Source organism: Abramis brama (genome assembly GCF_963993115.1).
Source record: "Abramis brama genome assembly, chromosome: 10".
In the NCBI taxonomy this organism is placed as follows: domain Eukaryota; kingdom Metazoa; phylum Chordata; class Actinopteri; order Cypriniformes; family Leuciscidae; genus Abramis; species Abramis brama.
In genome coordinates this window covers 11,000,859-11,017,415 of record NC_139972.1, presented here as the reverse complement: position 1 = coordinate 11,017,415, position 16,557 = coordinate 11,000,859, and the positions used below count along the sequence as shown (strand labels likewise).

The 16,557-nt window shown below is 37.0% G+C and overlaps 1 protein-coding gene across 2 annotated transcripts; it reads right to left on the bottom strand.

Moving 5' to 3' along the window:
* Nucleotides 1-3,569: 3,569 nt before the first annotated feature.
* Nucleotides 3,570-8,436, bottom strand: LOC311090612 (uncharacterized protein). Of its 2 annotated transcripts, none has more exons than XM_084126020.1 (2): nt 8,267-8,436; nt 3,570-4,851 (listed from the first exon to the last, which is right to left on the bottom strand). In XM_084126020.1, the coding sequence occupies exons 1-2, from the start codon at nt 8,343-8,345 to the stop codon at nt 3,701-3,703; spliced, it is 1,230 nt and encodes a 409-aa protein (XP_083982146.1). In that variant the 5' UTR covers nt 8,346-8,436; the 3' UTR covers nt 3,570-3,700. The 2 variants fall into 2 exon arrangements, with proteins under 2 accessions (XP_083982146.1, XP_083982147.1); XM_084126021.1 differs by lacking the exon at nt 8,267-8,436 and adding an exon at nt 4,958-5,462.
* Between the last annotated feature and the right edge of the window lie 8,121 nt (nt 8,437-16,557).

Sequence of the window (16,557 nt, the reverse complement as noted above, 5' to 3'; positions counted from 1 at the left end):
GCAATGGAGGTGGAAATGGGCTTCTCCAGACAGCTCGCGCTGAAAAGTGATGCAGTGCCAAACGCTGCTCCTCCTGCATGGACTCCACCACCACAGTGGCGTCTTGATGTGAATGATCATATATATTTTAATCACAATTTATGGTTAGGCTAAAGTTAATCCTCTGGGGTCGACAAACGCGCCGGCGCATTTTGCTGGATTTTTTCACATAGCAGCAAAATATGAATATGCCTACAGAGAGCGCGCGCTATTGACAACTCGATAAAACTCGCATGTACTTTACGTCGTCTTGTGACCCTGTGAGTCACTCTCCATTTTAAAGTCTGACAGCAGCTGTCAATTAATCCGTCACTGCGGGTCTCAGGTGCACGCCCCCCGCTCAGCCCCGCCCTCGGTTCGTCCCTTCTATCTCTGCTGGGGTCCGCCCACTTTTCCACCAAAAGCAAATAAATTATAACGCCAGACTATCGATGTAAATGTCTGTTGAGAGAATAATGTTAGAAATCAAACGACCCTTTCATCACATTGCAATAGTTATACTTTGTTCCCTGTATTTATTAGCCCAGTCTACAGCAGCAGCGGAGTGATATTAAGTTACCTAGACAACCGAGAGAGCCGGTCCACATGACAATCACGCAAGTGTATTTACCTGCCGCTGACACTCATCACTACAGAAGCAGAGTATATTTCACGAAGAAATCAACAAGACATAGGACTATGGCCACGTTTGAAAGCCATGCCAATGTTTCGGACTTTGGAGATGATGAAGACGAGGAATGTGTGTTAAAAGTTTTTCAAAGTCGTCTGGTCTAAAATGATCACTACAAATTTGCAACTTTATTAGAGTCTCTGCCGGTGTCTCGTTGTCCAAGCCAGCAGCAAGAAGCCATAGTTGGTTCCTTTCTGGATCTCTCAATGGAAATTTGTGGAAATTTTTGGTTTATTTTAGTTTATTTTTACAATTTAGAAATGCACACCGAATCACCATGTTGCCAATTCCTTAGTTTACAATCGAATGTTTCCATATCATTGTTCAAGGTTACTACTAGCTAGCTAGTCCTCCCGACTGTAGTGTGCTGTGTTTACTTTTCGGCACAGTACTACTAACCGGAGCAAAGTAAAATTCCACCACTGCTGAGAAACTAGTTCCTGTAAATGTAATGCGATCATTGAGATGCAAGAGTAGATTGATTTCTAACATTATTCTCTCAACAGACATTTACATCGATAGTCTGGCGTTATAATTTATTTGCTTTTGGTGTACTGTGGAGTGGGTAAAACTGTTTTTAATGGCAGGCTAGCAGATACCGTTGACTTGTGCTAGCCTAGCACCGGCGAACAATGCAACTGGAAGGACTGGATGAAAAATATTGAAAACTGTCTCCACTGATAAATAACACCCAGGCTAATTTGGAAATGAGGTCCGATGTCCAAAATCCTGAACCACCCCTTTAAGGCGGCTCTGTGCACTTGTCACAACTGCAATAAACAAACAGTATTTTACTTTGTGGTCAATTTCTGTTTGCTGTCATTTTTATGACGAGACTGCGTATCTGAGAAACAGGATCATGTGACCCGGCGTTCACTCAAACACACAATGTTACTCGTATATTACACAAAGGGAAAAAACCCCACAGACAACACGAAACCAATTAAACCAGGTTAATTTGAATTACCAAAAAACAAAAATTAAAGAACTATTTACATCCTTTGAAAAAAATAATAATAATAAAAAAAATTATATATATATGAATGCGGAAGTCACATGTAAAGCGTCTCAAGACCTCAACACTCTCCTTGATCAACATTTGATTACATATCGATTAAAAAACCTCCTCCATCCGTTCTTTCAAGTAGCCACATACATGTACATTCAAGGCTTAGTTTTTATTAAGGTAAACCTTTGATACTCCGTATATAATCGATTCTGGTTGTTTTAGACGCGCGGTAGTCCATCCATGTGTAATATTTTTTGTGGAGTTTGCACAAGATATAAATGAGCCACACCTAACAAATATGTGACCTGCGTGAACTGTCAGGTGTTTGTTGAGATATGATGAGGATCTGAACTTCTTGCCACACTGATCACAGCTGAATGGTTTTTCATGACAGCGCAGATGAAGATTTATCCTCTCTGCAAAACTCTTTCCACACTGAGGGCAGGTGAAGGTCTTAATTTACTTAAAGGACAAATCCAGTGAAAAATAAACCTAGGGGTAATTAACACATGGTTACCGAGTCGATCGTTCCCTGCGATGCGTTTTCATGAAAATCTAATGTATAGTTTTATCTTTAAAAACAGATTAGCTCATAACACTAGTATATGGGGCACAGAGTAAGTAAAAGTAAATCGCTAGTTAATACCACTAACAAGGCTCAAAATAGCCTCACACTAACACGGTAGCATAATGAGGGTCCCTACATGCAAACCGAAGCATTGAGAACTTTGTAAGTGTACAGACAGTTTAATAAGAAGATACTTTATAAAGACAGTACATTACGCGTTTACAGACAGGCGTCATCTTGGAAAACAGTCTCGACTAATCGAGTCACGAACGCCGTGCTAAGTGAGCTGGTCGATAGGAATTACGCATAGTGAAATCTAACGTAGCACGGCATTCGTGGCTCGACTAGTCGAGACTGTTTTCCAAGATGGATCCTGCATGTAAACGCGTAATGTACTGTCTTTATAAAGTATCTTCTTATTAAACTGTCTGTACACTTACAAAGTTCTCAATGCTTCGGTTTGCATAGGGACCCTCATTATGCTACCGTGTTAGTGTGAGGCTATTTTGAGCCTTGTTAGTGGTATTAACTAGCGATTTACTTTTACTTACTCTGTGCCCCATATACTAGTGTTATGAGCTAATCTGTTTTTAAAGATAAAACTCTATACATTCGATTTTCATGAAAACGCATCGCAGGGAACGATCGACTCGGTAACCATGTGTTAATTACCCCTAGGTTCATTTTTCACTGGATTTGTCCTTTAAGTGTTTCAGAGCTCACACTCAAAGCACATGATCTTGAACTTTTTATTTTTTTTCGCATTAACTTTTTCTTCTTTCTGAGTGCTGTGGGCCTTAATGCAGCATTTCTATGTTAACATTTTCACAGGTGCTTTTTATTTTTATCCTGTTTATTATTATTTTGCTAAGGCTCTGAACTTTATTTTTTTTCTTTAAAGTTATCTTTGCAACAGTTTTCAAGACTCACCTTTGTCACTTTGATTAATTATAATACTGACATTACTTCAAAAAGATTTACTCATCCCAGACATCTATCTTTCTTCAGTTTGATAAATATATGTTTTTGAAACCCCATTACTTTGTCTCCTCAAAAAAGATGAAAGATTTCTATCTTTATTTAGCTCATCTTTTTGTTCAGTTGTTTAAAGTTTGGTAGTTAAGTTTTAACTTCACATCAATAATTATTTATCAGACTAAAATAAAGTTTTAAAATTGCCAGTGCAGATTTATCACAGATTATGGTAAAATAAAAATACATAAATGTTAGAATAAAGTAATGCAATACTTCTGCCACTCCCCAAAATGATAGAAAACCATCTCTACAAATCTTGACGTTTAATAGCAACTGTATTTGAACAATAAAGTAAAAACAACTTTATTTGAACAATAGAGTGAAAACTCAACTTTTTCAAACAATAACTTAAAAACATTTGCATTCTCAGAATCTCAGATTATTTACTTGAGCAATGATAGCGACCCGATGTTTGCAGCTCCTCACCACTATGAATACGTGTGTGTTTGTTTAAGTGGCTTTTTTGTGTGAAACTCCTTCCACACTGCGAGCAGCTGAACAGTTTTTCTCCCGTGTGAATTCTTTGGTGATTTGTCAAATGACTCGCTGCTATAAAGCTCTTCCCGCACTCGAAACACATGTGATCCCGAACAGCATCATGTACTTTTTGGTGCTGTTTCAAATTGTCCTGTCGTGAAAAACTCTTTCCACACAAAGAGCACTTATGAAGCTTCTCATCCATATGAACCATCAAGTGGCTTCTTAGAATTGATGACGATGTAAATTTCTTCCCACACTGATGACAATGATATGGTTTTTCTCCAGAGTGACGACGCATATGATAGTGGAGACCTGACAACTGTATGAAGCTCTTCCCACACTGATGACACGTGTGCGGCTTCTCTCCAGTGTGAATCCTCATGTGTTTGTTCAGGTGTACTTTCTCTTTGAATCCATATCCACACTGAGAGCATGTGAACGGTCTTTCTTCAGAGTGACTTTTCAGATGCTTTTTGAGACGTTCAAGTGTGATGAAGGTCTTGCCGCACTCCACACAAGCATGAGTTTTCACAGAATGGATCTTCTGGTGCTTTTTGCAATTGGCCAGCCGTGAAAAACTCTTTCCACACACTGCACACAAGTACGGCCTCTCAACTGCGTGAACTGTCAGGTGTTTGTTGAGATATGATGAGGATCTGAACTGCTTGTCACACTGATCACAGCTGAATGGTTTTTCATGACAGCGCTGATGACGACTGAGATTAATCTTTTGTGAAAAACTCTTTCCACACTGAAGACATGCGTGAGGTTTCTCTCCAGTGTGGATTCTCATGTGTCTGTTAAGGTGGCCTTTTAGCATGAAACTCTTTCCACACTGAGGACACGTGTGAAGCTTCTCGCCAGTATGAATTAGTTGGTGCTTTTTAAAGCTTCCTTTTATTGTGAAATTCTTTCCACACTCAGAGCAAGTGAAAGACTTGTTGGTCTTTGTAGTTCTTCTGCTTTGTGATAAATTCTTTTTTGTGACATTATCATTCTTCTTCTTCACTTCATTCAGCTCTTGACTTTGCTCTTGGACGTCCATTTGGTCTAAAATAAACACATTAGGTATTTAGATTCAGTTAAAAAGATCAAGAAAAAGCAACAGAGGTCAAGTATGTGTTTGACTCTTATAAGAGTTCCCAATGATATTTACATGGGTACAGATTTGTGAGATTCCGTCATTTTAGTCATGTTAGATTTGTCTTCTGCTTTTGATACTGTTGACGATTCTCATTTGTCGGCTGGAGTCTTGCGTTGGCCTAGTGGACGAGGTTTTAAGCTGGTTCAAATCTTTTTTGACTAATAGACGTTTCTCCTCTTCCCTCCGAAATTTATCTTGCGGTGTGCCTCAGGGTTCTGTCTTAGCTCCTGTCCTATTCTCCCTACATCTTCTTCCTCTGGGTTCTATTTTTAGGAAACACAATGTCTCATTTCACTGTTATGCTGATGACATGCAGATTTATATGCCTTTGTCTAGGAAAAATGATTTAATGATTTAGCATCTTATCTGTCTGACTTACTCCATTTATATTCTCCCACTAGAAGTCTTAGATCTGAAACAAAACTACTCCTTCAGATACCCGGCTAAAATCAAGGGGAAACAGAGCTTGTGAAGTGGCTGGCCCCACACTGTGGAACAAGCTCCCACTTTATATTAGATCGAGTTCAAGGCATGTTTCAAAACTTATTTATTCTCTGTTGCTTTTAGTAATGATTGTTCTGTTTTAAACTGTGTATATTATTATTTGTGTAACTAATTTCTATTAGCTCTATTTTCTATGTGTACAGCACTTTGGTTGGCCAGTGGCCATTTTAAATGTGCTCTATAAATAAACTGAACTGAACTTGTTTGTGAGCATCAAGTATCAGGTCTGCCATTCCCTTGTTAATACAATCAAATCTGGATATTAACTGCGATACAACGGTAAACTGTGAACCAGAACTACAGACAGGACAATAACATCAACTCTGTAAACATAAAATGCCCAGAACTTTCCATTGCAGCCAAGACTTTTCATTTTAGAGCATCACTAATCATTCAGATGTATTGTCTGTATTATTTAATTATTCCTATATGCATTGAATGAAAGGTTTGCTCACTGCTCTGTTTTTAACTCGCACCTTGCACTTGTTCAGTATGCTAGTCAAAAAATAAAAATAAGTTAAACATATTTTTGATAGACCTCGTGGTCTGGTCATTCAGTCAGTGTGTGGACTGGACAGCATCTGCAGTCTGTGACTTCTGTTGGTGTGAAATAGCCTAATGTGTGTCTAAAAGCACCAGATCTGGCAAAATCAAAATATGTCAGAAACGCATAGTATTTTATTAGGTTATTATATTATACATTAGTAGCACTTGTATGTTTACTTGGATAAATGCATGTGCTAAATAATAATAATTAATATTATTTTATTTGTATTCATATTATCGTATGATCCACATTTGTGTTCGAAAAAGTCTTAATCTATAAATGATGGAATATAAACTGCATATAGTTAGTCCACAATTGTAAGGCAGAACGGTTTAAATCATTGGATGATAAAGATAAATAGGTAGATAAAGCTCAATCTAATGTTAAGTGTAAACAGGTCAGTTCTGCTGGAAAATGTTACTCTCATTTATTTTTCATGTAAATATAAGAGACTCTTTAAAAGCCCATAAATGTTATCAACTATTATTACAAAAAAAAAAAAAAAAGATTGTGCAAATATGGTTGTTCAACAACGACTATTTTATTAAAATGCATATTTTAGTCTTTGCGCTCAGTTAGTTGCTTACTGTTATGAAACTTTTGCGAAATGTAAATATTTGCATGACTTATTAATAGCCTACTATTTACAAAATATAAGGTAAAATATAACTTATATTTATTCTTATATTTTGTAAATAGTATTAATAAGTCATGCAAATATTTATGCTGTGTGGAAAGCCTCTCTCAAGGGCAAGGCATAAAACACTATACTGGTCCGTATATCAGAACATCGACGTGAGAACACAGAGTGGCACAGGGACGTGCGGTCAGGGTAGGCAGGGTAGGCAGTGCCTCACCAAAGGAAATGTTGACATTACATTTATTAATTCCAAGAACTTTATTAATTCACCACATTATTAATTGCATTTATTTTATTCCAAATATTAATTTTTGTAACAAAAATTTTCAGGAATACACATATAATATACTCATTTTGCCATTGTTTGCTCCTAAAACCATTGTTTCATGCAGGAAATTCAAGGCCATGACCATTGAGGCAGAGGTTAGCAGTGCCTCTTTGGTCCATAGAACGTAGTTTACGTAGGTTTGCGCATGCGCAGTCAGTTCTCATGCTGTCTTGAATTATCAACATTGAGGCAGAGACCGAGCTTGCTTCATGTCACGTGATCCACTCGCTCTCACTCAATCCGCACTTCCCGATCTAGCGGCGCCTAGCGTTGGCTGTCAACAGGCCCGGGGTGGGTAATCGGGAGAATTCCCGGTGGGCCGCTTCACTTTTGGGCCGGTCGAGGATTTTTGTTTTTTCACATTTGTCACGTTAGTTACATTAGGCTACACACGTTCCGCATTCTGACACCGCAGCGCGCAGCCTCTGCATAGGTTGTACCATGTGAGGGAGTTCTCCCCTCCCCTCCTATAGAGTTGGTTGGGTCCATAGCCCGTCTTTTCCAAAACGTTTTCTCAGGTAACTACCGCGGCACCGCCGGCGCCTACCGATAGCTGGGCCGGCCCGGTAGCTATGCGTCAGGGAGGATGGATGGGAGGAAGAGGCCAGGAGGTATGGAAGCTTGTTATGGAATGGAAGCTTGTTTCCACAGAATAAAACATTTTAAAAGATAATTGCGACTTTTTATCTCACAATTGCGAGTTTACATCTCTGTCATTATTTCTCAGAATTGCGTGAAATAAAGTCGCAATTGCGTGTTATAAAGTCAGAATTGCGAGATATAAAGTCAGAATTGCGTGAAATAAAGTCGCAATTGCATGTTATAAAGTCAGAATTGCAAGATATAAAGTCAGAATTGTGTGAAATAAAGTTGCAATTGCTTCTTATAAAGTCTAAGTGAATTATTATTTAACCTTTACATTATTTTTTGAACCATGGCATTAATACAAATTACACAATAGTGACTAGGCTGCTTGTCGGTTCGCTGACACAGCGCCGCCTCCCTCTCTTACTGTGTCCCGCACAAAACATTTGTTTGTTGTATAATATATATCTATCATAAGATAGATGTGTCCATTAATTTGATTATTAGATTTGATTGTGCATTAGCCTCACATATGACTTTGCTGTATGCAGGCAGCGATGTGATGATGCCTGATATGAACTTGGGTTGCTTCATTAACTGAATGAATATGAACATATGCCACATTGATAGGTCACAGCCTACCCATGACAAGATTTCACCGCACGTTACTGGAGTGGCATGTGAATGTGATATTGCGAAACCGAACAGAAAATGTACCTGCATTTGGCGTCTCTGTTTTCTGTAAGTCAAACATCTCCTTCATATCTCTGTCCGCCATCCGTCGTCGACGCTCCATAATTCAAACTCTTGAAACAGCCTCATCAGCGACACGACCATTTTCAGCTTGAACTGGTCAAACTCTCAGCACTGCACTCGTGCTGCGTTCGGGGCGTGGCTACATGCATCACCCCCGCCCACAACTACTCTCATTGGCTCGGTCATCTTTCACTCATATGTGCTCGAAGGTCGTAGCCATAGATATAGATATACATAATAAAGTGTCTCGTCCGCGCTGCTGGCCAATGGAGATCGACGTCAGCACCTGGCGGCCATCTTGCCACAGTCAGCTCGCTCACTCGTAACATTGTGTTTTAATGGTGCATGTACTTTTTAAATAACCATAACTTGCTCAATTTTCTACCGATTTTCAAACGGTTTGGTTTGTTATAAACGTCAGAGATGTAGTTATGACACTGAATACTTATGAATAATTATAACCATGACTTACATATGAAAATAACATTGAACAGAACAGACAGGTGTAATGAATATACACACGCACAAGGTATTAGGCTACTAAAACTCAGTGTATAGAATGGCAACATGATATATATATATATATATATATATATATATATATATACACTTTTATAATATGAATATTACTATTATAATAAAACATTCAGCGATTGTGTAAACAAACTTCTAAAAAGCTTTGGTTCAACAACAATCTTATAATACTATTATGTCATAACCCCGCTGTTCCTGTGTAACAGGACCTGTATTGTACATACATCCACCAAGTAACTAACGATTATCCCAAATATAATCATAATATTGTCATTTCTTACAAGTGAAAGGTGATCCCACGCAGTGGTGTAGTCTAGTTTTTTGTAGTGAGTATACTCTAATATACCCCCCCCCATCCCAGAGCGTCACCCCATAAGCACCACCACACTCACTAATGCATACAGTATGCATCGACAATTGAGAGCATTATAAAATACTAAGTGTTATCACCATGTCAATTTATTATAAGCAACAAGACTTTAACAGCCAATGACATTTACAGCTGGGGAGACTGGACTGATTTTCTACTGTTTAGTGTTAATCACCATCTAACTCAGTCAGTTAAGAGCTACCTTTAGCCTTAGATGTTATATGAATATGGTCCCTGAAGCACAGGTTTTATCAGTTGACAATTTTCAACAATTTTTTTTAAAAAACATTATAGGCACAAATACAAATTTACTTTTAGAAATGGTGTTTTTGAAAAAAAAATTATTTTAAAATACATTTTACTGTGCAATTTCTATCTAATTAATTTGAGTTAGACCGAACTTTTATTTTGGTGGGTTGTAGACATTTGAGTTTCTGTGTGTTTTAATAAACTATTATTATTATTATTATTATTATTATTAGGCCTGAAGTATACTCTGTGCAATAGCAATATATTTCTGTTATAATTTCTTCAAGTTATACAGAACTTTTATTTTGACAGGTTGTCGTAAAGACATAACAGTTTCTGTGTGTATATGAAACGAATGAATGACGATAGTTTTATCAAATGAAATGGTAAAATTCTCATCAAGTGACTCTCATAGCAGCTCTGCGATGAAATGCACATGTGTAGCTTACATCATGTCTCAATACAGTAAAACGCTGAAAACACCACGAGCGTGAGTCACGCGTGCTTCTGTGTGTGTGTGTGTGTAGTGGAGCACACACTGAGCGCTCATTCCCAGAGACGCGTAGAACAATTGCAGTCTCTTTTAGCTTTAATATTCATAGACGCTAGTCCATATCGAGATTTGATTCATTGTACAGCAGCTACTTTTGATTTATTCATTCAAAAATAGCCAAATTCCGTGACGTTCTGCTTTATATAGCAAGTTCCATTTGTGACTGGATTCCTCGATTCGATCCGTCGCTTCGCAAACACTGACGGGGTGAATTTATGAATGAAAGTGTGAAAGTTCTGACACAAAACGAAGTTGATACGTATCCTCACGCTTTTTTTAAGTGGGTATACGCAAATCCTTGGCCTTTTCTAGTGGGTATACGGCGTATACCTGCGTATCACGTAGACTACACCACTGATCCCACGGGCTCTCGTTTTGAGACTACGGCGATTGGAGCATCCGTAGGCTGCACAAAGGTCTGGCATCTTCTCTTATAAGCCAGCAATTTCCTGTATCATAATTTCCTGTATCATTAACAAACCAAAACGATTGAAAATCATGTCAACTTAAGTTATATTGAAAAGAAAGAGCAATTCTGCCTCTCCCACTGATGTAAAATTGCTGGGTAGCAACTAAACTGTAACGTTAGCTGCTACTAGGTCTCACTCAAAGCTTCTTGTTATTAGCCAGCTAGGCTAATAACTACAACCACACTCTGCAGCTTCTTGTTAATAGCCAGCTAATAACCACAACCACATCCACAAAGATTGTAACTTAGACAAAAGATTAGTTGTCATAAAATCGTTATTGGTGTCAGCAAAACCTATATAACTGAACAGCTCGATTGTGGTGGTCTCAGCCTTGATAACTTGCGGAAGTAGCCGTGATACACAACTATGCTGCACGATTAAGTAATTTTTCAAAAAGAAAAGCTGCAATTTCAACATGTTCAAGCTTCCAGAATTATAGCCACGTTAATAACGTTTGTAAGAAACCAAACAGTTTGTAAATCCGTCAAGATAAGTTCCAGCGAGATAAGAGTCTTTGTGTTCGTGCAGATCACTCACCTTACATCAGGTACAGAGCCCGCCAGAAAGCTTGCCTGTGACAAGATGGCCGCCGGTGATGGCGTTAGAGACTCCGCCGTAAGACATCTAGCCTTGATTATGTGTATCTATGGTCGTAGCCCTCTGGTCCTCTTTGGTCAAAAATGACTGAACACTTTTAGGTTTTGAAATTTTGAATTTTTATGCTTCATTGGAATGGGATGACACTTGGTGACTTTTGTTGTATTAGCTATGTGTGAACACACAAAAAATCATGGATATGATTTGAGTATGTTAAAGGGTCGTAAAAAAAGTGTCACACTTGGCTCCTTCGCGGTCAGAAATGACCGACATAGGAAATTAATGGGAAATACGAAAAAATACGAAAACTCAGAGAAACCTTTGGTGGTGCAAACTACAAATCAGCCACTGTGCAGAAAAAAAAGTGCACAGCAATGAAGGAGTGACACTCTAAAATATCAAGAGTTCAAATAAGACAAACTGAATAAAATACCAATTAATTGCAAAATGTCTGTATAAAGAGTTTTGAATTATCACTATCCATCCCTTATTTTGTTAGATTTTTTAATTATCAAATACTGAGTAACAAAAATGCTTGCTTTGTGTTCCCTTTCTAACCAAATGTTATTGTATGATTGTAATCATAATGCAAAACCTGATACTTATTTAACAAAAATATCTTAACCTTGACAAAAAGTAGTCTTTTAGAATGTCTACATATATATCTAAATAAAAAAAAATAAAAAAAAATGGAGAAATCATGTCTAAAAAACAATGGGAATCAAAAAGCCTCTTTATGTATTTATATAGGGAGCTACAGTATAGAGCTGGTAAGTCCCGCCCCTTCCGCTAACCCCACTGGACCTCTAGGTTGAAAAATCGTCAATGCAAGTGATTGGAAGAAAATAATTATTTTCTGGTCCCGTCTGAAGTTTGCCATGAATGTGAACATATGTTGTCTGTGAATTTTTTATATAATTTTTTGTGTAAAGAATGCTACAATTTAGCGGGTAGAAGTTTGATACGGTAAGATTTTGTGTGAGAGCACTTTGTGGACTACAACTTTTCGCTGCTTTCGACGCGCGCCTGAAGAAAGAACAGCCCATTTGGTTTGAATGGTGACATTTGGGTACAAAACACACAGGCATCTCGATCTGTCTCCATAGATTATCGCAGCATTAGCACCGTGATTTCACAAGTGGAGGTAAATGTGTTATGGGGTGACGTCACATAGGCGACATGTAGTCTTTCTCGTTATGTCTTTTCCACAACTGCTAGCCAAAGAATCATACAATATACTGTCAAACTCGTAACATGAAAAATTATATAAAAAATTCACAGACAACATATGTTCACATTCATGGCACAATTCAAACGTGACCAGAAAATAATTATTTTCTCCCATTCACTTGCATTGACGATTTTTCAACCTAGAGGTCCACTTCGGGTTTTACGGATGGGCGGGACTTACCAGCTCTATAGCCTATACTAGGGAGCTATAGACAGGTGGTTACACGACATTACACACGTTTTTTAATTTTTTAACGCCACTGGATTGCGCTTTTCTCACTTCAAAAAAATGTATTTTAAAGGCCTGGGGCCTCATGTACAAAGACTTGCGTGAAATTCATACTAAAACATTGCGTACGGACAAAGCTGTAAATGTGCGTACCATAGACTGTAAAAAATGCGTACGCACAAAAAAAATCAGATGTATGAATCTCTGCGTACGAAGGATCCCACGCATATTCTCTTTGTACATCCCAATTAACGAGCACAACGCCCCACCCAGTCTCCTCCCTTAATTAGGGCAATTTAAATATGGTAATGAGTCCACTTTGGCAAAAGAAAGCAGTAAGAAAATGGCTAAAGCAAGCGGCAAGAAACGAAACTTTACAGAAAGTGTGGAGGTGCTACTATCAGAGGTAGAAACGAGAAAAAAATATTTTATTTGGAACTTTGTCCTCCGGAATTAATAACAAAGGGAAAAAATATGAGCGGGAGAGTTTGGCTGATGACGTCAATGCGGTATTATTATTATTATATAAATTATTTTATATATATTATATTATTATATATTAAATATATTATTATACATTATATATATATATATATATATATATATATATATATATATATATATATATATATTAATATTATTATTTTTTTATATTATATTATATTATATTTGAAATTATTTTATATTTTATTTTATTTTATTTATAGACTAAGGGTTGTATCAATTTGCATATGCTTTTATATGTTCTTACTTAATTGCATAATTGATAGAATATTCCCATAAGGCTCGTGTGACAATATATGTCAATTATTTTAAAAATTACAAATGAATCAATGCTTCCCTCGGTTGGTGGTGCGATAGACTTGTAGAACAATTCGTTGTGTAATGTTTGCAACTTCACTTCATTGCCTGTAAGAGTCGCCAACGGACAAAAACAATGAGAAATGTACGTACGCCAGACATGAAATTGGCGTGGAGGAACGCACATTCTCGCGTTAATTTCACTGCTTGCGTACGCAAAGTTTTTGTGCGTACGCAAGATTGATACATGAGGCCCCTGCACTCTATTTTAATGTGAAATATTGCATTTATTGAAAAATAATAATACAAAATATTAATTCTAATGGGAAAAAATGCTCATAAAAATGGTATAATTATTGCATAGTACCATAGAAACCTTTCAAAATTCTAAATAATAATCAAAAAATATTATTGACCAAAAATATATTAGGCTACATTTGTTTTGGTCCACTGAAAAAAAAAAAAGTTACATTTTAAGGCTTCTGCCACTTTTGACTGCGAAGGAGCCAAGTGTGACCCCTAAACGAAGAGGACCAGAGGGGTAGTTTGTGTAGGTCTCTGGTCAGTAGGCTACTATAGACTGTGGTCAGTACATGGAATGATTATAAGCAAAATTATTTTATGTGCCTTGATAAGGCACAAAAAATAAATAAATAAAATTGGATTTTGCTATTGGGTCTCTGAGAAGGTCTTGATATCTTAACTTTAAAATAATGTCAGACTGTTTTTTTCTGGAATGCAGTGAAAATACACATTTGTCATTCCAGGGTCATTTGGTTCTCATGTATCTGTACCATCTGTACCTAAGTTTTGTCCCGTTCTGCAGCAGCACAACACAAATATATAACCAGCCAGATACAATACAATACAATACAATATATACTATAGAATAGATTATATACCAGACTGTAGTTCATGAAAATGGCCACCAGGTGTAGACAAAATTCTACTTTTCAAGATCCATTTGCATCTAAAAAAACATTTGACCCAAAAAACACAAAAATCCATTTGCATCATTGTCTATTTTAAATGAACAATAGACAATCTCTAGTACCTCTCTCTATTTAATCTCTAAAAAATGTGATTTAATTCTTAATAAGACAGAGCCGTTGTTGTATTATGTTGAGTGGAGGTTTTCATACAGTAACTTACAGTGTGCAACTTGATTAAAACCAGATAATTTAAGTGGATGTTTTGTGAAGAGAATTTCACACCACAAAAGCAAACTACATTTTTCAAAATTTCCCTTCGAACACAAAACCAAAAACTTTTACTACATACTGTCTTGTCAGAAAAAATAAGGGAACATGTAGAATAGATGCATCTAGACAAAGACTCCACTTTAGTTAACAGTATTTAACCAAATATGGAAATGTTTATTTGCAGCCATCTGTCCACTCTGACTTTGCAATCATCTAATCTTCATAAAATATTAATTTCTTCATTCAACTACTTCAAGTTATTGTAGCGACTGGATCAATCAGACACACACATATTATCCATTTATTTAATGAATAATCCAGCAAACTCACTCTCCCAAATAAGGCCTGTGAAACGTTCCCCAAATGAAGCTAACACACTGTCAGGACGCAGTGTCTTGTTACAGGACACACACTGAGACGGGGGTTTTACGACGTAAAAGAATGTCCTGAGAGCTGTGACTCTCACTTAAATTCTTGCAGAGGAAGAGAAATAAAAACCCTGTTAATCCTATATATAGTCTATATATAACCACTTGATAAATGTGTAAACATGTATCTAATTTTCCCATCTCATGATTTTTCCCTTTTATGTGGCGTTTGTATTCTTGTAAACTCAATTGGGTTAATGTTTCAGACTTTGCATATTATGGTTAACCAACATTATATGTGCGGCATGTTTGGTCTCTAAAAAATCCAATCTTCGTCTCCGATTTGTTAATGTACATTACATGTTGCTAACTTTGTGATGCATTAGTATTATAAGAATCTTAAAGATTCTTTTCTGAAACACCAAATGAAAGTACATATTCAAATGCCCTGCTAGAACACAAAGGGTCGTAAAATTTCCCCCCAAAGGGAAATCTTCTCATTGGCTCTTGCCCCTCCAGAGGTTGTGCCATCTTCATGCTTTAAAGTCACTGATCAGCTTTTAGCTCTCTCTTACCCTCTTACTCCCTTTCTGAAATGCTGACGTGAAGATGATGCTGAACTAGAAGCCTCTAAGGACCCACCAAGCTTGTGCCAGGCTGCGGCCTTGTCTTTCCATTCACCAAAGATACTCTGACTACCACTGGTTCTCTCTCATCAAGACCACATCAGCAAAGATCAACTGGAGCCTCAACAAATTGCATCAGGACGGTTTAATTCAAATGGGCGAGACATGCAAGTATCAAACTTAGTCTCATTATTTGATACATTAAGTATCCTTACCCCTTTAAAGAAGGGCGTGTTAGAACTAAACTGATGGTTTGCTCAAGGCTGTTGATCTGCTGAATTTCAAACAATACTATAACTTCTTGCTTTCCTGTATTCTGCTTCAGCTCTCTTTCCCTTGGTAAACTGTATGCATGTATGTGTGTGTATGTTAGAGTAGTTTAAGTGTTTAGACTACTTAATAAAATCTTGTTCATGTAACACGTAAAGTTGTCCGTGTCTCAAGCTCATAACTGGAGTCACTAATCATTTAGATCTTGGTTACTGCTCTTAGCAGTATTGTAAATTAAGAAAGACATTTCCCATGCTCCGGAAATGTACATTTCTTAGAGTTAATAAACAACTGATCCTGAGTGTTCATGGGACAAATAGGTTAATTGATTGTAATATTAATTTACGACAGTAAATTAATTATATTAACTAATCCAAATATTCATAATCAATTATAACCAGTTATTATTGATTATTAATATTTCATATAGAGCTAATTTGCTACATTATTCTTAGATATTTAACACTAGATTTGATGAGGACACAAGATGGCAGTCACTTAAAGCCATTAATTCACATTTTCCCAAATTAAGGAATGAACCGAGCTTTAGAAAAAATCTTTAGAGCTTTTGGTATCTGATTACATATTTATTCTAATTCTTTTTTTTCTTGACTTTTATAAAGCGGTCGACACATCCAGCTGTATGGTTGTGGTGAGCAGGAAACATAATTAATACCCTTTTATCAGAATAATTCTGGTTCAGTTTCTTTGACAGAAGGCAGCACTTCTTGTTTTGATATAAATTGTGGAATT

Bases quoted from the DNA above. Each gene is read 5' to 3' on its own strand.
- LOC311090612 (XM_084126020.1), bottom strand. From the start codon at position 8,345: ATGGAGCGTCGACGACGGATGGCGGACAGAGATATGAAGGAGATGTTT. The intron at 4,852-8,266 runs GTACATTTTCTG...TGTTTATTTTAG, and splicing joins AACAGAGACGCCAAATGCAG to ACCAAATGGACGTCCAAGAG.